The 22,293-nt window shown below is 43.8% G+C and overlaps 1 protein-coding gene across 1 annotated transcript; it reads right to left on the reverse strand.

The window, feature by feature from the left end:
- Nucleotides 1-603: 603 nt before the first annotated feature.
- On the reverse strand, nucleotides 604-17,371 carry LOC143925556 (nmrA-like family domain-containing protein 1). Its single transcript, XM_077450035.1, has 5 exons — nucleotides 17,212-17,371; nucleotides 12,679-12,917; nucleotides 8,927-9,176; nucleotides 4,525-4,715; nucleotides 604-877 (listed from the first exon to the last, which is right to left on the reverse strand). Exons 1-5 carry the CDS (start codon nucleotides 17,249-17,251, stop codon nucleotides 698-700), a joined length of 900 nt encoding a protein of 299 aa, XP_077306161.1. The 5' UTR covers nucleotides 17,252-17,371; the 3' UTR covers nucleotides 604-697.
- Nucleotides 17,372-22,293: the final 4,922 nt, after the last annotated feature.

Genomic DNA, 22,293 nt, shown 5'->3' on the forward strand with positions numbered 1-22,293 from the left:
TTGACCATCAATGTAAGGAACATTCTTCCTCACTGACCACCAGTGTAAAGACCATTCTTCCCACTGACCACTAATGTGAGAATCATTCTTCCTCACTGACCACCAGTGTAAAGACCATTCTTCCCACTGACCACTAATGTGAGAATCATTCTTCCTCACTGACCACCAGTGTAAGGAGCACTGTTCTCACTGACCTCTAATGTGAGGCTCTTTCTTCCCACAGACCCCCAATGTAAGGATTATTCTTCCCACTGATCCACAATGTAAGGAGCATTCTTCCCACTGACCCTCAATGTAAGGGACATTATACCCACTGGCCCTCAATGTAAGGGACATTATACCCACTGGCCCTCAATGTAAGGGACATTATACCCACTGGCCCTCAATGTAAGGGACATTATACCCACTGGTCACCAATATAAGAGGCAATTTTCCCACTGACCACCAATGCAAGAGGCAATTTTCCCACTGACCACCAATACATTGGTTTGTGCAAGGGCTTCCCAGACCTGGAAATTATTTTGAGGGTTCCTTTGGGGTAGACAGGTGGAAAAAGTCTGGTCTGGTTGGACTATATAAACAATTATAATAGAGTAAATACAATTACACATTTTGGGTGATTTATTTGGAAAACAATCATCTTGATCCATGTAGAGCAGGTAGGTTTACAGGCTGATGTAGATTAGATAAAACAGAATTACAAGTCCTTAAAAGCTTCCTTATTTGCTTCCATAAACTTCTTGAAGGTTTGAACATCGGGGTTGAGTTTGCGGGTCAGCTCCACATTGCGGTCTGGTCTCATGTGGTAGAATAAGAACATACTGGTCATCTCCTGCACTCCCGGGAAGTTCAGTTTTGCGTATGCCTCAGGGGTAATCTATACACAGAAATCAGAGATTAGGAGGAAGACTTTTTAAAACAGAATGCCATTTATGAAATAATCTGAGCCCCACACCATAACAAAGACTGTTCTTTATTCTATAAAATAAATGTATTTAAATACCTACTACTTTTCCCATCATGCACCTCAGGGAGAGAGCATGATGATAGTGCCTAGAACTACAAGAGGCATGAGATCAAAAATACATGAGACAGAAGGCAGTTGGGCAATTCTTTAATTTTGGCAAGGGAGCCACTCAATCTTTAAAACAATTTGTATATATATGCAAAGAAACCTTGAGAAAGACTATAAATGAGCTATTCGATTCACTGGACATTCGTCATACAATTGAGAAGAATTTGCGAACCCCACTGAAGTCTATGGGAGCTGAATCTTTTTTTTCTGGCCCTTTTCAAAGCAAAATTGCAAGCTTTGGGTAAAAAAAATAAAAATAAATGAATAAGTGGCTTGGCACTGTCAAGAGGGAAATGTCCCAATGCAAAAAAAAAAAAAATATTAAGAAATACTGTTCAGTAGGGAGAGGTCCCTCTGGTTTATGCGACTTTGAGGGCAGCATGGTAAAAGCACCAATCCTGCCCTATAACAATTAATGGCTGTGCAGCTGCCAGAACCCTAGCAACCAATAACCTCATCGGTTGCTAGGATGTAGGGGACCAGCCCACATAGTGTCCTTGAATTTTTTGATGGAGGCAGCCACCAGCATCCTGGCAACCAAGGAGAGGAAATCCATTCATTTGGTGGTGGCAGTTATACAATCGCTAATTGAATGACGTCCAGCTGCAGCAGCTGAAGGTTTGGTGGGCAAGTGAACTGGCCATTTAGTTTGCCCATTTGGTGAACTGCTAACATGCCGACTGCTAACATGTAAAGTTCAAGTTGAGCCTTATGCCGCATACACACGACCGGACTTTCCGTCGGAATGAACTCTGACGGACTTTTCAACGGATTTCCGACTGAGTTCCGCTGAAACAGGCTCGTCTACACACGATCACACCAAAGTTCAGATCGTTTAACGCGATGATGTACAACGGGACTAGAAAAAGGAAGTTCAATAGCCAGTAGCCAATAGCTTCCCTTGCGTTGTTGTTGGTCCGTCGGACCTGCATACAGACAAGCAGTTTTCTCGATAGGAACTGGTTCCGGCGGAAAGATTTGAAACATGTTCTATTTCTAAAGTCCGTCAGATTTTTCAACAGAAAAGGTCAAATGAAGCCCACACACAATCGAATTATGCAACGGATTCGTTCAGTCGGAACTTTGCTGTTGAAAAGTCCGGTCGTGTGTACACGGCATTACATGGCCATGAACCTCATCCCTAAAGGAGATGCAATAAATTATTGCAGTGAGGAGTTACCCTGCTATAACTGTAGACTAGTCAACACAAAATTGAAGTTCTGCTTTAGGCTGGAATCACACCTATGGCATTTTTAGTGCTTTTTGCATTTTGCAGATTTTCACTACAGAACGTGTTCCATAGGAAACCATTTTAAATGGACTGTAGTGCAAATCTGCAAAATGCAAAAAGCACCAAAAATGCCATAGGTGTGAATCCAGCCTCTAACCTCATTGCAGGCATTTTTTTAAAAGTATTCAAATAGACGCCAGCAGGTGTTAAAAATATAATTAACCCCTTCCCGCTGAGCGTACGCAGATCTGCGTACTCGGCTTCCGGGGGTTATACCGGGATGATGCCCGCACCTGCAGGCATCATCCCGGTACCGTTTTTTTCAGCGGGCGATTGGCTATCCAGGAAATAAAGAGTAAACCGCTCTATTCAAAAAAGAAACAAAATATAAATAGATTCCCTACAAGCAGCAACCCTAATCGTAATACTCCGATAATAGACTAAATAGGTGAAAAAAGTGAGATGCGCTTAAAAAAAACTCTAATCAAAAAAATGATTCTAATCACAAAGATTCATCAGTAATCACAAGGAAAAAATAGTGACAAAAAGGGATACAAACAATTAACTTAAAAAATTAAAGAAAATGAATTATATCAGTGAGTAATATCTTTTAAACATATCAGTGACAAAAATGTTTTTTTAATCAGTGCCCATAATATAGTTAGCATAAATTGCATACCCCTTATATATAAATCACATAAATTGTCAGTATTAAAGAAAATAAACCGACACACCCCCAAATTAGTAGTAATAAATGAACAGAAAAACCCAACAAAAAAATTATTTAGTTAAAGAAAAAAATCTGAAAAAGTCCCAGAAATAATATCCAAAGGGTAGTGTTGAAATTAGCACCCACAATGTTCTGTGTTTAAAGAGAATCCAAGCAATCACCTCCACCAGTGAAAGGGGGGCCGCTTACCAGAATTATAGATCTCAGTGTCAATGAGATCAACAGGGCAAAAGCACAGGAGTTCTGGATGAACCGTCACATGAGCCACACAGCCTTTATCCAGCCATAACAACCGAAGCGGCTAAAAGCAGCTCGGCTGTTATGCCAGAGGAGCCGGAGGGGGGCGTCCCCCCTCCCGCCGCCTCCCGCCGCTGTTACCGGTGCTCAATCGGGAGCACAGATTCAAGATCCGGCGCCTCCGGCTGCTGGGGAGTAACTGGAACGAAGCCGTAATCGGCTTCGTTCCAGTATCCTAATCGTAAACACGGAAGCGACGTCATGACGTCACTTCCCGTTTACTCGGCTGCCAATGGCGCCGGTTTTAAAAAAATATACGGTATTCAGAATCGCCGTTTTCGGCGATCTGAATACATTGAAGTGTAAAGGAGGGGTGGGGGTCTTTTAGACCCCCGATCCCTCCATAAAGAGTACCTGTCACCACCGATTACTGTCACGAGGGATGTTTACATTCCTTGTGACAGCAATAAAAGTGATCAGATTTATTTATTTTTTTTAAAAACCATGTAGTCATTTTAATATAAATAAAATAAATAATACAATTTTTTTTTAAAGCGCCCATCGTTCCCGCGAGCTCGCGAAGCAAAGAAAACGCATACGGAAGTCGCGCCCGCATATGTAAATGGTGTTCAAATCACACAAGTGAGGTATCGCCGCGATCGTCAGAGCGAGAGCAATAATTCTAGCACTAGACCTCCTCTGTAACGCTAACCTGGTAACCGTAAAAATAATTTAAAGCGTCACCTATTGAGATTTTTAGGTAACGTATTTTGTCGTCATTCCACGAGTGCGTGCAATTATAAAGTGTGACATGTTTGGTATCTATTTACTCGGCGTAACATTATCTTTCACATTATGCAAAAAAAATTGGGCTAATTTTACTGTTTAATTTTTTTTAAATTCATGAATGTGTCCCTTTTCCAAAAAAGTTGCGTTTAAAACACCGCTGCGCAAATACCGTGTGACATAAAATATTGCAACAATCGCTGTTTTATTCTCAAGAGTCTCTGCTAAAAAAAATATATATAATGTTTGGGGGTTCCAAGTAATTTTCTAGCAAAAAATAGGGATTTTAACTTTTAAACACCAAATGCCAAAAATAGGCTTAGTCATGAAAGGGTTAAAAAACAAAATGCATCGGCTGCAGCTGCTTTCACTCTCTGAACATGTGTGGGCATTCCAGTCTGTATAGATGATGGAAACATGACCAGAAAATAAGTAGACAGTCATGTAGATTATGATCAACCTCACCTTGGAGTCTACAATGGTCTTGCCGGTCACCTCGGACATGATCTCTGCATATTGTTTGATGGTTAGCTTGTCTGCACTCAGTCCAATATCCTTCCCAGTGTATTCACAGGGATTCTTTAGGATGCTGCAGACAATCGGACCGAGGTCCGTGACTGATATCCCATCCATTGGAATGTCTCCCATAGGAATGACTAAAGGAAAATAGATTTAGGACAGAGCAATGAGAAAGTTATAATAAATAGATTACGGATCACTCAGGTCAAACATAAGAAAAAAAAATAAAATCTGTGTTACCCTCACTTTCTGTCCTAGACCTAGAGACAAAACAGGAAGTGAAAGGAAATTTCTCCAAAGTGAGGAGAAATCCCTTCTTGTCAGCAAAACAGGTGTCTCCATTAGAAGATTTCCTCTCACTGGCTGTTCCAGTGGCAATTGTAAAACTTGCTTCAGTTACTCACTGTGGTCCCTGGTAACAAGGCGGATAGTGGGAACAGCTTCCCCTCTATCTCCGACCACGAGAGGTTCTCCGGCCGGCAGAACCGTCACTTCTGGTTGGACTGCAAGCCACATTCCCAACCTGGACTGGACCATTGGGCTTGACTGGGCTCAAGCCCATGGGCCCCGCCCCGATAGGGGGCCCCGCCGAGATACATAGCTTGAGTGTACTTGGCTCGGCTTCACTCACAGTCACGCCCAGCCCCTCCCTTTGATGGACATAACACAGGGACTGGGCATGACTGTGAGCCGAGCCGAGTACACCCGGCTACTCTCGGCTCTGCTCGGGACTGTGAGAGGACCAGAGAGCCGCCGAGAAGACGCGAGAGCCATTTTTAAACTTCAAGGCTGCAAATGACAAGGCTACAAATGACACTGACAAGGCTGCAACGACACTGGACAAGGCTGCAGATGGACACTGATGCATTGATGGGCATTTAAATGTAAGTTTTTTCCTTAAAATTCCCTCCTAAACTTGGGGTGCGTGTTATACGCCAAAAAAATATGGTAATGTATAGAAGGTAGGGCCCGAAAGTGACTCAAGCCCAGGGGCCCCCACCACCCTAAGTCCTGCACTGGTCCCAACCCTGCACTGCTTTCTTGCTTCTGGATAGGACCTCAGACAGCCTAGCAGCCAGATGTGCCCAAGTTAGGACCCATCTCTGGCCTAGCAGCCCGGCAATATGACACACATACACCCAGACAGCCGCCCAGGTGGCACAGAACACAGATCACTTGACTCCACCCAAATGTATAGGCTCTCCCAGCAGGCCAAGGGATCCAAGAAAACCCCTGCCCATTGGCCGAGATACCCCATTGACCCATAACTTGACCTTGGGTTGTCCTTCTCTTATCTAGTACCACCAAGTACCCGGCCACCTAGTGGTAGAAGAGAAAAATACAACAAGGTCAAACTTAGGGAGAAATCAACAGATCTCTAACAATCAACCAGAATAATTATTCCTGGCAAGTAAATTTGTGAGGAGCAACCCTGCCTAAACTCCAGGGTGCTACATGTATATGAACTGTTGTACAGTATATTAAAATTATAAATGGTAATAAGTGATGAAACAAGATTAGCAATTCATAAAGGGAACCCCTTGATGAGAGAATTGATCATTCATACAGAATATGAATATCAGAGGTTTCAATGTAAGTTAATTGAGTTACTGGATGTATCTCCAGTTAACCACAAGGATTACACAATATATCAAATGATACTTATCCTGTGAGCTACCAATTAACTAAACAGATGTTTCAACTATGTATAATACAATAAAAGTAGATATTCGGAATGAGTGAGTAGTTTCAAACTATATAAAATAAAGTCTGACAGATGTTCTATACCACTCTATTCAAAACAATACACAAAAAAAGTATTAATTTTAGATATACTTTACAAAATCAGGGTGGAAAGCGTGTTCAAAATGGTGAATACAAGGGTGGCAAATGAGACCCATGCGACCATGGTGGACACTCCATCCTCAGTGCAGCTTAGTAGAATTAGCATGTATACGGAGAGCAGAATTAGTACACTGATACACTGGTTACACTGGTTGCTAGCATATTAGTTGCTAGAATGCTGGCAGCTGAGCCACTTCAGTTGCTGTGCAGGGTCCTAACAGCCAAAGTTTTGTGTCAAAAATGGGTTGGCATCCAGAGTATCCAGTATAGCAGGGTAACAAGAAACATGCATAAGTCCCTGTTACCCTGGCAAGCCACCCACAATCGACCAAACAAGAGGCAGAAACAATGTTTGGTGGATAGTCTCAAAAATGAAATGGCAAGCCAAGGCCAACTTAGGCTGTAGCCTGCAACTGCAAACCATATAAGACCATTATCCTAAGAAGATTGTGCCTACTTAGGAAGCATGTAAAATTATAGTGTCTAAAAAAGGAAATGGCATAAAGGCCAGTTTCGTTTTCCTCCAGTATTCAGATTGTGATCTTAGGTCTGTAAATGGTAGGAATTGTCGTCTTAGTTTCAATATTTGCCTTAGGCTCCATAGGAGAATGGGGAAGGGTGCTATTACCATTCGTGACCCCTAGATGTATGGACTTTTCCTCCTCAGCAGAAGTTGAAACAGCTGATAGCTGGAATACAGGTCCTTCTCAAAAAATTAGCATATTGTGATAAAGTTCATTATTTTCTGTAATGTACTGATAAACATTAGACTTTCATATATTTTAGATTCATTACACACAACTGAAGTAGTTCAAGCCTTTTCTTGTTTTAATATTGATGATTTTGGCATACAGCTCATGAAAACCCAAAATTCCTATCTCAAAAAATTAGCATATCATGAAAAGGTTCTCTAAACAAGCTATTAACCTAATCATCTGAATCAACTAATTAACTCTAAACACCTGCAAAAGATTCCTGAGGCTTTTAAAAACTCCCAGCCTGGTTCATTACTCAAAACCGCAATCATGGGTAAGACTGCCGACCTGACTGCTGTCCAGAAGGCCATCATTGACACCCTCAAGCAAGAGGGTAAGACACAGAAAGAAATTTCTGAACGAATAGGCTGTTCCCAGAGTGTTGTATCAAGGCACCTCAGTGGGAAGTCTGTGGGAAGGAAAAAGTATGGCAGAAAACGCTGCACAACGAGAAGAGGTGACCGGACCCTGAAGAAGATTGTGGAGAAGGACCGATTCCAGACCTCGGAGGACCTGCGGAAGCAGTGGACTGAGTCTGGAGTAGAAACATCCAGAGCCACTGTGAACAGGCGTGTGCAGGAAATGGGCTACAGGTGCCGCATTCCCCAGGTCTAGCCACTTTTGAACCAGAAACAGCGGCAGAAGCGCCTGACCTGGGCTACAGAGAAGCAGCACTGGACTGTTGCTCAGTGGTCCAAAGTACTTTTTTCGGATGAAAGCAAATTTTGCATGTCATTCGGAAATCAAGGTGCCAGAGTCTGGAGGAAGACTGGGGAGAGGGAAATGCCAAAATGCCTGAGGTCCAGTGTCAAGTACCCACAGTCAGTGATGGTCTGGGGTGCCATGTCAGCTGCTGGTGTTGGTCCTCTGTGTTTTATCAAGGGCAGGGTCAATGCAGCTAGCTATCAGGAGATTTTGGAGCACTTCATGCTTCCATCGGCTGAAAAGCTTTATGGAGATGAAGATTTCATTTTGCAGCACGACCTGGCACCTGCTCACAGTGCCAAAACCACTGGTAAATGGTTTACTGACCATGGTATTACTGTGCTCAATTGGCCTGCCAACTCTCCTGACCTGAACCCCATAGAGAATCTGTGGGATATTGGGAAGAGAAAGTTGAGAGACGCAAGACCCAACACTCTGGATGAGCTTAAGGCCGCTATCGAAGCATCCTGGGCCTCCATAACACCTCAGCAGTGCCACAGGCTGGTTGCCTCCATGCCACGCTGCATTGAAGCAGTCATTTCTGCAAAAGGATTCCCGACCAAGTATTGAGTGCATAACTGAACATAATTATTTGAAGGTTGACTTGTTTTGTATTAAAAACACTTTTCTTTCATTGGTCGGATGAAATATGCTAATTTTTTGAGATAGGATTTTTGGGTTTTCAGGAGCTGTATGCCAAAATCATCAATATTAAAACAAGAAAAGGCTTGAACTACTTCAGTTGTGTGTAATGAATCTAAAATATATGAAAGTCTAATGTTTATCAGTACATTACAGAAAATAATGAACTTTATCACAATATGCTAATTTTTTGAGAAGGACCTGTATTTTATGAATCAGCCAGTCAGGTCACGAAAAATTGACAAAATTCTTAACCTACTTCCCTTGGTAAGGGTCCTTAGACCTTTCATAAATGTTTCACAGTTATTTTTGTTTCACTGTGCATTTATTTTTTTAATTAGCCAAGGAGATCATCTGGAATATTACATTTAATGTGTAAAATATTCCCCTTAAAACCTTACCCAGCTGATACGTCTTTCCATCTTGGCACTTCTGTGGCTTGCAGAGCGTCAATAAGTTCTCGAAGTAGAAGGCAAGCCTTACGCTGGTCATGGGTACTTTAATTTGTCTAGAATATTCTTCCACTATCCCTTTACTATCAAAGTGAAGAACTTCCAGCTGGCCTCCGGTAAGTTTGTGGACATTCTCCAGGCCACTGTAGACCACATGCTGTAGTCCCAGCTGTTTGCAGTGATCTGCGATCTGTTTTCCCTGAAAATTCATTAAAATCATTATTAGCGGACTCGAACATAATATAATTTACACATTTCCTGCTAAAGCTAAGGGATAAAACTGTATTGCCTTAATAAAAAACAGCACAGTGTGTGAATGAGGTATTGGGGCTCATTCACATTTGTGCTATGGTCTGTATAGTGTGAATCAGTGGTTTGTTTATGTGGCTGGAGCTGTGTGCAGGCAACCTATGTTAAAGCCCTGTACACGCGGTCGGAAATTCCGATGGAAAAAGTCCGATCGGATTATATTGTCGGAAAATCCGATCATGTGTGGACTCTATCGGACTTTTTCTGTCGGGAAAAAATTTGAGAGCAGGATCTAAAATGTTCCGACAAAAAAATCCGATCTGACTTTTTCCGATCGTTTGTAGAGAATTCCGATGGACAAAGTGCCACGCATGTTCAGATCAAATTACAAGACCAAAGCTATTGGCTACTAGCCTCTATGTAGTCCCGGTCCCGTCGTACGCAACAAATGTCACCACGTTCCGAATGATCGGATTTTCAGACAACTTTGTCCGACCGTGTGTATGCAACATCAGTTTCGGACAAAATCCGTAGGAAAAAATCGGACGGATTTTGTGGTCGGAATGTCCGAACGTGTGTACAGGGCATTACACTATGGGGATGCAGCGGCTGTATGAACATGCAGGTGTATGGTCCATAACACACACAGTAAGCATTCACCCACACCTGCAACCCTGTCAAATTAGGACCTGTGGCTGTGTTTTTACAGCCCCTGCATCCCATATAGAGTAAAATGTGGCTCCAGCCGCACAAACAAACCACTCATTCACACTGTATAAGAACCGGCGGAGTAAACACATTTTTAAAACCATTTTTTACTATTTTTTTGTTATTATTCTTTTAAATTTTTTTTGCAATACTGTTGGGGGGGAGGGGGCTTTGGTGAAATATCAGGGGTCTAAACAGACCCCTTATATCTCACTTTTGAGCTAGAGAAAGAGACTAGTGACATAGAACCCCAATCCTTTTTCTGGAAGCCTCAGCTGCACTGCAAGATGAATGAACAGGAAGCTCCCTGTATAGAGGCTCCTGTTCACAAACTGAAGCATAGTAAACACAGTTCACTATGCATCAGTTATGAATGAGCACATTGAATGATTGTTACCGATCACTCACTGTGTTCATTTAAGATAGAAAGAGGAAGGTAAATGTGACATATTTACTGGCCCCTTCCCCCGCTCTCCATCCTTAATCATCCCCCCTGTGTGCCATGTGTGCAACCAGCAGGAGGGAGAGGAGGGACGCTGGCATAGCTGCAGGGTTATCGGTGTGGCTTGGGGGGGGTGGACTGTAACCGATCCCTTTTAGTTTCTCCAGGGGGATCTGTTCCAGTAACTCCCCTCCCCATCACTGTACCAATCACCCTCTCTTGTCCACATCCTTTTTCCCCCGTAGGCTCAACCCCCCCCGTTGAACTGATAGTGGGTTATTGCCCGATCAGCTGACAAGGCAGAGCTACTGCAGGTAATGGAAAGATTCCGACAGTATTGTCATGATTCACCTGGCTGCCTGATTGACAGCTGCACCAGTCCCCTCTCCAGCCTGACACTCCAGAAAACACTGGAGGAGCAGAGTGTAGAGCAGAGACAGAGCAGACCGAGAACTTAGCTGGTGTTCATGCGACTGGTCAACTGACTGGTCATGTGATCACCAGGACAGAAAATGATGGGTACATATAAGTAGCTGAAAAAGTAACCCTAGCTGAAACACTTTGCTAAAGCACTGTGCATCATAAACAATTACCATTTTTTGTATTACAATTGCCGATACCGAGTATTTGCACAAGTATCAGTACTCATGCAAATGCACCGATACCTGAAACCGATACTTTCAAGCTGGGTTCTTTGAGCTGCCAGTGGGTCTCCTCTGTTGACAGCTGAAGTGTTAAAGAAGTCCTGTAATTGGAGCTGTCAAAAAAAAAAGCAGCTGGCAATGTTTGTTAACAACATTGCTCAACCACTGAAACACGAAAATAAAAAGAAACATTGTTTTGTTTTGTTTTGTATCTTTCTGTTTTTTCATCTGCAGATCAAAGGGATGAACAAATGTTCCTCTGTTTAACCCCTTATTAACCCTAAGTGCCCGTTCACACTACCGCGACTTAGTCGCCTGAAAAGTCACGCTCCGTTCTGTACAATGGAACCGTTCTAATAGGAGTGACTCAAGTCGCTCCGACTTAGAAAAAGGTTCCTGTACTATTTTTGGGGCGACATCAGGCGACTTGCATTGACTTCTATACAGTAGTCGTTTTGCAAGTCGCTGCTGAAGTCGTGTGTAGGTCGCGTCTGTGAGTCGCGCTGCAAGTCGTGTCGCCCCTGTGTGAACGGACACTTAATTTACTTTAATCAGCCTTAATTAACTCCCTATTCTCCTCCATTTAATTATTATTTTTCCTGCTTTTTTTTTATAAACGACAAAAAATTTAAACTTTTTTTTTTGTTTGCTTTGTTAGTGAATATTTTTACACACACACACATACATACATACATACACATATATATATATATATATATATATTTACACATTACACATTGAAAAAGCGCAAAATGTAAAAAAAAATCTCTTTTATTTAATTTGTAAGTAACTTTTCAATGCTTTGTACCATTGCTGACAGCTGAAGTGCAAACAAAACGGTAGGTATTGGTAATTGGTATCGGCGAGTACTAAATAAAAGTGTCGGTACTTGTACTCATTGTGAAAAAAAAAAAAAGGTATCGGTGCATCCCTAATTACAATACCTGTACTTCAGCGATGCCTGAATGGCATTTTTTAGGATGGGTTAAATGAGGGTGACATCAATGTACCCTGCTTGTCTAATGTATGTCAGCAGAGCCTCTTGTAATCGCCATTGGGAGGGCAGGTAAAAACTTTGAGACAGGAACAGAATCTTGTCACTCTTACGCCACGTACAGACGATCGGACCTTCCGACAACAAAACCGCGTTTTTTTTTCAAAAACAAAACTTGTCTTGCAGACACACGGTCACACAAATGTTGTCGGAAATTCCGAACGTCAAGAACGCGGTAACGTACAACACGTACGACGAGCCGAGAAAAATGAAGTTCAATAGCCAGTGCGGCTCTTCTGCTTGATTCCGAGCATGCGTGGAACTTTGTGCATCGGGAATTGTGTACACACGCTCGGATTTTCCGACAACAAGCTCACATCGAACATTTTTTGTCGGAATGTCCGATCGTCTGTACGCGGCATAACAGGAAATACCTGAACAAGGACTTTCATGGTAGGATCACCAGGGACTATTTTATGAAAGCTGCACACTTAAAAATAAATTAAATTACTTTTGAAATTACATAATGAGATTTTACTGAGTCAGTAAGAGGAGGAACCTTTGGGTTCTTCAGAGAAGGTTGTCAAGGAATACCTTCCCCATGTTTGCAGAAGCAACTTTAATGGAAGTCGGTCTGCAGCTAAGTGAAGTCATCATTTGTTACCTGTTTGATCTCCTTATCCTTATCCATATGTTCCCAAAAGTTGGTGACCACAAAAGCTCCATAAGCTCCTTTGAGGGCGTGCTTCACACTTGTCTCATCGTCCAAATCCGCACATACGACCTCCGCACCAGCTTCCTTCAGCTTCCGAGCTGTCGGTTTAGTGACATCACGAGTCACCGCCCTGACGGAAAACAAGTTGTCCTGTAGAAGAGCCTTGACCACTGAACCACCCTGTGCTCCTGCAAGAGGAGAATGAAAATGGTAACCCAGCTTGGGTATGGTCTGAAGAACAAAATGCCAATTTAGGAGCTGGTTTATACCACAATGCACTGAAAGTACATGTGCATTGACGTGCATTAACCACGTCAGCCCCGGAAGATTTTACCCCCTTCCAGACCAGAGCAGTTTTTACAATTTTGGCACTGCATCGCTTTAACTGGTAAATGTGCGGTCATGCAATTATGTACTCAAACGAAATTTGCATCCTTTTTTCACGCAAATCTTTTGGTGGTATTTGATTACCTCTGTGGTTTTTATCTTTTGTGCTATAAACAAAAAAAGAGCGACAATTTTGAAAAAGAAAACATAATTTTTTACATTTTGCTATACAAAATTTCCCGAAAAAGGTTTTTAAAAAAGGAATTTCTTCATCAGTTTAGGGAGGGCTTTTTTTCAGCGGGAACGTGGGGGGAACGTAGTTCCGACACCTCCAGCACTGAATGTATGTAATGGCAAGGAGTGCTGGGGTCTACTGGAGGGTCTGTTTTTGCTGGGGAGGGGGGACGGGGGGATCTTATGTTGCTGGGTGGTCAATTGTTGCTGGGAGGGGTCTATTGATGCTGGCTGCTGGGAGATCTGTTGTTGCTCCTGGAGGTCTATTGTTATTGGGAGGTGGGTAGAGGGTGGAACCATTGAACGGTGCTCGGAGGTAGGTAAGGGGCGGGAAAAATGGAGTGACTCAGATCGTGCCCGCCGACCATGCGCATTGGATCCTCAGATGGCTCTTAAAGGAGACAACTTACCCATAGATTGTTTGGCGCACCCCTGCCATTTTGCCTTATATCAGTGTGAGCCGGTCGGTGAATGGTTAAGTGAGTTTTTTTATGCATGGCACTAGGTTTTACTATGTGTTTAACTGCATTTTTACATTTGCTTTTTGTTCTGTACAGCCAACATCTAAGTTTGTCCCAGGACATTGAATTTCCATTTTTTTTGCCGCCGGCCGCTATTTTTAAGAAGACCAGAAGCTGGTCTTCAATAGAGAACCTGTGGCGCCGCCCACTTCCGCTGCTAGTGTGTTTGTAATGTGCAGTGGGCGGCGCCACAGTTCAAAGTTAGTCTCCACGTGGCAACGTGAAGGACGGTATGTAGGGGGCCAGTCTGTGAATGGGATGGCAGAGGGGGCAGTCTGTGGATGGGATGTCATGTCAGGGGGGGGGCAGTCTGTGAATGGGATGTCATGTCAGAGGGGGGGCAGTCTGTGGATGGGATGTCAGAGGGGGCCAGTCTGTGGATGGGATGTCAGAGGGGGTCAGTCTGTGGATGTCAGAGGGGGTCAGTCTGTGGATGTCAGAGGGGGCGCCAGTGAGTCTGGATGTCAGAGGGGCGCAGTCAGAGTCTGGATGTCAGAGGGGCACCAGATGTTAGGAAGGCTGCTCTGATGGACACCAGATGTGAGGAAGGAAAGGTAGTGGTGCGCTGTACGTTGGGAAAGTATATCTATTGGTAAAGGCAATATATAAAATCCACAGTTAGGGGATATGCATAAAACAATACAAATATAGTAGGAAGGTGTGCCTGTGTGTCCAATTTAAACAATAACACTCGTTTCTACTGATATATAATCTTCAACATAAATGCATAAAGTAGTGGAAAAAAACTATATAAAATCCAAAGTGCAGCATGTTGCGATCGTAAAAAAACGCATAAAGTGCAAGTGTTCCACTGTGCCTGTGTGGCCGATTAAACAATAATACTCGTTACTACTGATATATAATCTACAACATAAATACATAAAATAGTGGAAAGAAACAATATAAAATTCAAAGTGCAGCGTGTTGCGATCCTAGAAATCGCATAAAGTGCAAGTGTTCTGCTGTGATGCGCATAGGCAAACCTTCAAGCATAAACGGTAATAAGGTGACAAACAATATTAGTGTATCAGACAAAAGTCCATTTCAGGTGCAAAGTGCTGCGATTATTCCCATAATCGCACAGGGTGTGACTCCGTGACGAACACGCGTCGGGACACAGCGACCGGAAGTGACGTAGACCGAGCCCGCAGCTCGTTTATACACTGTTTGTACAGATTGTTTGTCTGTGAGTATCTTTTAAACCTTTTAAATAAAAATAAACCTGTTGAAGCATTTTACACTATGGAGTATCCTTCCTCCATCTCTGCTTAAACCCATGCATATGCCACATTATTGAGGAATCCTGACTGCAATACCTCAGAGGAAACCCACCTAAAGGGACCATAACATTGGTCAGGACCTGGGAACCCCACACTAAAGGGAAAATTCCGCTAAAGGATCCCAAAGACCTATATATACGCTGTTACCTTACAGGGGTAAGGTAAGGGGGCATCCATTATTGGCATATACGGAACCACGTATATGCCAATATATACGGCGCATGCACCGTAGACAGCGGTGACTGTCTTCAGGTAAATATCTCCTAAACCGTATAGGTTTAGGAGATATTTCTTGGACCCACAGGTAAGCCTTAATCTAGGCTTACCTGTAGGTCAAAGTGGTTTGTAAGGGTTTACAACCACTTTAAAGGCTCTTTTACACTTCAACATGCATAAAAAGTATACGCATCGGCAGGTGTTGACGTGTTTTTCAATTCACTGCACATTGTTTTACTGAGCATTAAACTGAATTTTTACATGCATTTTTTTTTTCTATACAGGGCACATCAAGGGTCAGAATTCTAACACCTTTATTTGTTATAATAGGCACATCGAGCTGGATTGACATACTTTGTTATTTTCTATGTATTTTCTATGTGTCCTAGCATTGAGCCTATGTTGATCAATGCAGATCAGCTCAACAGATATGGTGCGAACTAGGCGTATATTATGAATAGAATAAATGTACACACCAGTCACACCTATGTCAATTTACCTTTAAATCCATGGAGTCACGTCATGTTTATTTTTTTTTTTTACTCCTCTCAACCTGTCACCCTGCATGCACAAATCTCTCAGTTCTTCTGATGCACCAGCTCTGACCTGGCCCACTTCCCTGCATGGTTGGCAGGTGTCCCTGATGCCCCATACACATGATCAGAAATTCCATCAGAAAAAACTTGGATGGTTTTTCAGACGGAATTCCGCTCAAGCTTGGCTTGCATACACACAGTCACACAAAAGTTCTCTGAACTTTCGAACCTTCAAGAACGCGGTGACGTACAACACTACGACGAGCCGAAAAAATTAAGTTCAATGCTTCCCGAGCATGCTTTGAATTGTTTCTGAGCATGCCTGATTTTTTGCACGTCCGAATTGCATACAGACAAACGCATTTTTGGATAGGAACTTTTTCCGACCGAAAAATAGAGAACCTGCTCTCAATCTTTTGCTGGCTGGAATTCCGCCAGCAAAAGTCAGATGGAGCGTACACACAGTCGGAATTTCTGACCAAAAGCTCACACCTGACTTTCTTCACTCATTTAAAAAAAAATAAAACAGATTTGCAAAGCAAAAAAAATAAATAAATAAAATGTACCGAAAACATAATTGAAGTTCCTTTATAAAAAAGGGACAACTCAGATCCTTAAGTTTCCAAATTAAAGAATAGATTTTAATTATTATTAATTAAATACAGATTCTGTTTTGCTATACTTATTAAGACTAAATCTAAATAATTTAAACTCCTCAACACACCTCACATTACTTTTCCAAAAAAATGGTAGTCCTATGGCAGCCATACACGCTGTAGTTTCATCATCTGATCGAGTTGCGATTTGATCAAAATTATCAAATCAGCAATTAGTCAAATAGGCATACCATCTCTTCCAACCTATTTAAACCTGACTTTGATTGGATTCGATCAAATAGAAACAATCAGTCAGGGTTGAAAATTATTGATCGCGTTGCATGGATCAACAGCATTGAGATTATGGAATTGAATGATGAAAACAGAGATGCAAGTCACAATCATATGTTCTAAGTATGAATCGAAATTTACTTCCCCGTGTGCATAATATTTATTGAATGTTTTGTCAACTGTAGACCAATTATTCCTATTGGGAGAGATTAATTGGTAAATAAATTGATTATTTATCGAAGCGTGTATGGCCTCCTTTGCTGCTTTCATATCTGCGATGACCCAGTCAATATACATATGGATGTACAAATTTCATCAACTCCCTGGAAGGTTGGAGGAGGAGTGCATTTTGGCATCTTTGCCTTGGCTGCCCCAGGACCTTGCCCTGGCAGTCACTGTGCACACAAGGTGAATGCCATCTACTGAATTGCATTTGTATGAATGCAATCCAGTGTCTCTGGCGCAACTTTATTTCACTTACCCGTGGCTCCAAAGACGGTGATAGTTTTCTTGCCAGCCATGGCTGAGGATGCAGGGCACTCAGATGATAATGGAAGTCAAAGAAGAGCTTTCTTGTAAACCAACAAAGGTGGCCTGACTTCTTACTTCTGTCAGAGTTGCTCAGCAATGAACACCACTCCCAGATCAATTCATTATTTATATTTAGTTGGTAGATGCCTGATGGGTGTTGGTTTTGTTGGCAGAGGAAGCACCCAATCAGGGCTTTCACTGGAGGCAACGCTGAGCATATTTATTTATTTCTACTTAAACTTTTGGCTGCACTCACCAATTATCTGAGCAAACGAATATGAATTGTAAACTCTATTACTGGCGGAATCCTGCCAGTCATAGCTGTGCACATTCATGCTCTGGCATGCTGCTGTGATGTCCTGCAAATGTAGGTGTGCCACCTATTGCTGTCTTCTCACATAAAACAGTATTTTGTTGATGTTTTGCAAACTGTAATTTATTTTCAATGCTTCTGGGAACAGCAGCTACTGATGTACCAAAAAACGACTGCGACAGGTTTTGCATGAGTCAGTATATCCATCCCCATTTACTCTACTCCATGGAAGCCATGGTTTTCGTACACTGCTCTGATGACAGCTATAGGATAAGGTATGTTCTTTTTTTTTTCTTTTTTTATTATTTATTTATAACAGGGACAGGGCCCAATCGACCCGGCAGGTTACATGGTATCACATGAGGCAGACAACGAGAGAAAGGAAGAACATGCGAGAGAAAAAAAAAAAAACAATACAAAACAAAAACCAGATATGATAAAGTAGAATAAGGGAGCAATATGTGATAAGTGTAAAGTCCAACAAATTGCCTTATGACAAAAAATACATAATTGTAGTCGTAGCCTTCCATCGACTTGTTATAAGGCGGACTCAAATATTCCTTGATCCGCGCAACTCTTATCCTAGGTCTGGTGTTTGCATGTTCTGCTCGTTCTTCATCCAATGTGTGTCTATACCCACGGGCGTGCTCCCCTCACGGAGAGGGCGTCTGTACGCATGTGTGCCGCGTTGCATATCGTCAGGGGCGTGTGCCCGGTCCCAACTTTCCATTTTATCTGCCCTCCCTACCCCCATCGGAGGGAATCCTCCAGCATGAGGGGGAGAGCGTGGTTAGAAAGAACAGTAAGACAAAGCAAGAAAAAAGGTGGGGAAGGGGGGGATGGGTGGGGTCTCATGAACATGGGGTGTCGGAAAGTGTACATGCTACTCACATTTGTGTTTGTGTGGGGGGGTCAGCCCTGTGCGTTTGCGGTGGTCTCCCTCAGAGCTTGGTCCTCCACTGAGTATATAAAAGTGATCCACAACTGCCATGTGTTGGAAAAGGTTTCCTGTCTCTGTTGCGCCGTGAGGACAAGGTCCTCCATGCGTCTTATGTCCTCTACCCTAGAGATCCATGAGGCTATAGTCGGTGGGGTAGTGGACTTCCATTGAAGTGGTATGCAGGCTTTGGCTGCGTCCAGCAAGTGTCTAATTACAGATTTTTTGTATACCTTCTGTGGGGTGTTGGATGCGTGTAGGAGGAAGTACGCAGGGTCCTCAGGTATCGGGCGGTCTGTGAATTTCTGGGTCACTTCGCGGACCTTTTTCCAGAAGTGGCTCAGAACCGGGCAGGACCAGAAAATGTGTAGTAATGTCCCCTTATCTGCTTGGCATCGCCAGCAGAGGTCGGACGTCGCTGGAAAAAATTTGTGTAGTAGTGCTGGGGTCCTGTACCATCTCGACAAAAGTTTATAGTTGGTCTCCTGGGTTTTCGCACACACCGAGGATTTGTGGGTAAATGTAAGTATACGTTGCTTTTGGGCTGTGGTGAAGTGGCAATTTAGTGCTTGTTCCCATTTAAGCAAGCCGGGTGGTGTGTAATCTGACTTGGGTGCGTTTAGTAGCATGTAGGCTTGTGAGAGCGTATGCGTTATGTGTCCTGAAGTGTTGCATAGTTCCTCTAATGTTGTGAGGGGGCGTTCCTCTGCGCCAGGGGGTCCCAGAGAGTGGAAGAAGTGGTCTAGCTGGCGGGCTCTCAAAAAGTCCAAACTGAATGGGCCTGCGGGGTCAGATAATTCTGCTATGGTGAACCAACGTCCTCCAGTACAGAAGTGGGAGGCTTGGTGTAGGCCCATGGCGCTCAGTCTACGGAAGACCGGGTCGCGTAAGCCCGGTGTGAATCCGGGGTTCCCCAATATGGGGAGTAAAGGGGAGTTGGGGGAGGATATAAACGGCTTAGAAAGGAGGCGGGCACAAACTCTCGATGTAGTACCGAGCAATGGGTGCTGTTTGGTGCCCGCTGGGAGAGCAGAGTAACACCAGGGGGCCCTGTTAAGGGGAGCTTCACTTTGATTTTGCTCCAGTTGTGTCCATAGCTTGGTCTCTCGGTGGCGACACCAGTCTATCAATCTTCCTAGGTGTACCGCATGGTAATACGCACGGATGTCAGGCAGTGCGAGACCTCCATGGTGTTTAAGCAAAACTAGTAATTTATGTGAAAGTCGTGGGCTTTTCTTGGCCCACACAAATTCTGTGAACGCGGATTGTACTTGTTTAAAGTAGGACACAGGTATGTGAATGGGTAGCGCCTGCATGAGGTAGAGGAATTTCGGGAGGATGGTCATTTTTAATATATTGCAGCGGCCCATCCAGGAGTGTAGGCCCGTGTGCCAGTTGTTTAGCAATGTTCTGACTGTTTTCAAAAGGGGCGGGAAGTTGAGCTCATAGAGCCGTGAGAGCATGTTGGGGATGTGTGTGCCTAGGTATTTCAGGGCGGTTGTCGTCCATTTCAATTTAAAGCTAGATTGTAGATGTAGAAGTCGTGTTTGCGGTATTCCTACCCCCATCGCCTCTGATTTAGCAAAGTTAATTTTTAGATTAGAGAGGGCTCCATATGTCGCGAATTCCCGCAAGAGGTTAGGGAGTGAGATGGAGGGGGTAGTGAGTGTGAACATAAGGTCATCCGCGTAGGCGGACACCTTATGTTGGATTTGGTTGACCTGCACGCCTGAGATGTTGGGGTTCAGTCTAACGTGGCACAAGAATGGCTCTAATGTAAGGGCGAATAGAAGGGGGGATAGTGGGCATCCCTGTCTCGTCCCATTAGTGATCGGAAAGGGGTCTGAAATCACACCGTTTGCCCTCACCCTGGCTGACGGTGTCTCGTAGGTCGCAGAGATCCAATTTAACATGTTGCCACCAAGACCTATGTGGCGTAGTGTCGCAAAGATAAAGGCCCAACTGACTCGGTCGAACGCTTTTTCAGCGTCGGTACTTATAAAGATGCTAGGCGTTTTGGTATGGGTGGCTGTGTAAAGCAAGTTCAGCACTTTGGTGGTGTTGTCCCTTGCTTCTCTGGTTGGGACGAAGCCCACTTGATCTAAGTGTATTAAGCGGGGCAAGTGGGACTGTAATCTGGTGGCTAAGATTTTGGTAAACAGTTTTAAATCTGTGTTGAGTAGGGATATGGGTCGATAACTGCCACAGCTGGTTGGGTCTTTACCTTCTTTAGGGATAACGGAGATTTGGGCTTGTAATGTGGTGGTGTGCAACTTCCCTCCCTTGGCAAGGCTGTTAAGTAATTTAACTAGGTGGTCCCCCAGCACCAGGAGAAGTGTCCTGTAGTATTGAAGTGTGAGGCCATCAGGTCCAGGGGCTTTCCCGAGTTTGGTGTTTTTTATCGCAAGCTGTATCTCCGATAGCGTGATGGGGTCTTCCAGTAATTCAACTGAATCTGCGGGTAGGGCGGGCATGCCAGAAGTGGTAATGTAATCAGATATGCGTTCTAGAGGTGGGGGTGTCTTGGTCAGGTTGTAGAGTGACTCATAGAAGGATTTAAATTCCCTCGTTATTTGTTGGGGTAGGGCTACCTTTTGTCCTGTTGGGGCACGTATGTACGGAATATAGGACGCCATTTTCTGGGAATGTAGGGACTGTGCTAGTAACCTGCCGCACTTATTTCCTGATTCATATACCTTCTTGCGGGATATTTGTAGCGCCGCCTTTGCTTTAAAATTAAGTAGGTCGGTAACCTGCGTACGTAATGCGTCAAGTTCGCAACCCAGAAGGGCAGTCGGGGATTGTTTGTGTCTGATTTCTAGGGCTTGGAGTTTGCCCAGGAGAGAGTTTAGTTGCGCTGTTCTTTCCTTTTTGAGTCTCGCACCATGTTTAATAAAAGTACCCCGGATAACCGCTTTGTGGGCTTCCCATACTAGGCCCTCGTCGCTGTTAGCATCGCCATTGGTTTGGAAATAGTCGCTTAGTTCTCTCGTCACCTCCGTTAACACCTCCGGGTTTCGCAGGAGGCTTTCATTAAGTCTCCACGGCTTCCGTTGGTTTCTGTAAAAGTCGGTCAGGGCATAGCTTAGCAACACCGGGGCATGGTCTGACCAGGTGATGGATCCTAGCGAGGTATGTGTGACGGCTTGGAGTTGGTTGTGGGGTACCAGAAAGTAGTCTATGCGGGAGTAAACATTGTGAGGTCGTGAGTAAAACGTGTAGTCTCTGTCGCCAGGGTGAAAAAGCCGCCAGGCATCAATTAATTGTGATGCCTGGAGAGCTAAATGAATGGCCTTGCGTGTGCCCCTCGAGGTGGATGAGTTCCCCGTAGAGGTGTCTTCCGTGGGGATCAGGGGGATATTGAGGTCCCCCCCCACAATGAGTTGTCCCGCAGAGAATTTGGTTAGAGTAGTCAAGTGTTTCTTAAGGAAGGTATCTTGCTTGGTGTTCGGGGCGTATAGATTCGCAAAGGTCACCCCTACTCCTCCAATCAGGCCCTTAATGAAAAGGTACCTGCCCATTGGGTCTGTCATGGTGTCCGTCAGGGACCACGGAATATTTGCCGAAATTAAGATGGAGACCCCCCTGGATTTAGTTTCTGTGTAGGTCGAGTGGTATACCGTCGGGAAGTATCTGTTTTTGAGAATTGGGAATTTCCCATCTCGAAAATGTGTCTCCTGTAGGAAGACTACGTCTGCTTTTAGCCAAGGACTCTGATAGCCAAGGACGTTATGTCATTAAGGAGTAATCTCCTTTTTTCGGGGACATTAAGTCCTTTCGCG

This window comes from Lithobates pipiens, unplaced genomic scaffold (assembly GCF_037356315.1).
Source record: "Lithobates pipiens isolate NorthernLeopardFrog02 unplaced genomic scaffold, aLitPip1_a1.2 Scaffold_22, whole genome shotgun sequence".
NCBI classification, from domain to species: Eukaryota; Metazoa; Chordata; class Amphibia; order Anura; family Ranidae; genus Lithobates; species Lithobates pipiens.

Bases quoted from the DNA above. Each gene is read 5' to 3' on its own strand.
- LOC143925556 (XM_077450035.1), bottom strand. From the start codon at position 17,251: ATGGCTGGCAAGAAAACTATCACCGTCTTTGGAGCCACGG. The intron at 4,716-8,926 runs GTAAGGTTTTAA...ATTTTCCTTTAG, and splicing joins TGGAAAGACGTATCAGCTGG to TCATTCCTATGGGAGACATT. The intron at 878-4,524 runs GTGAGGTTGATC...TTCTGTGTATAG, and splicing joins AGACCATTGTAGACTCCAAG to ATTACCCCTGAGGCATACGC.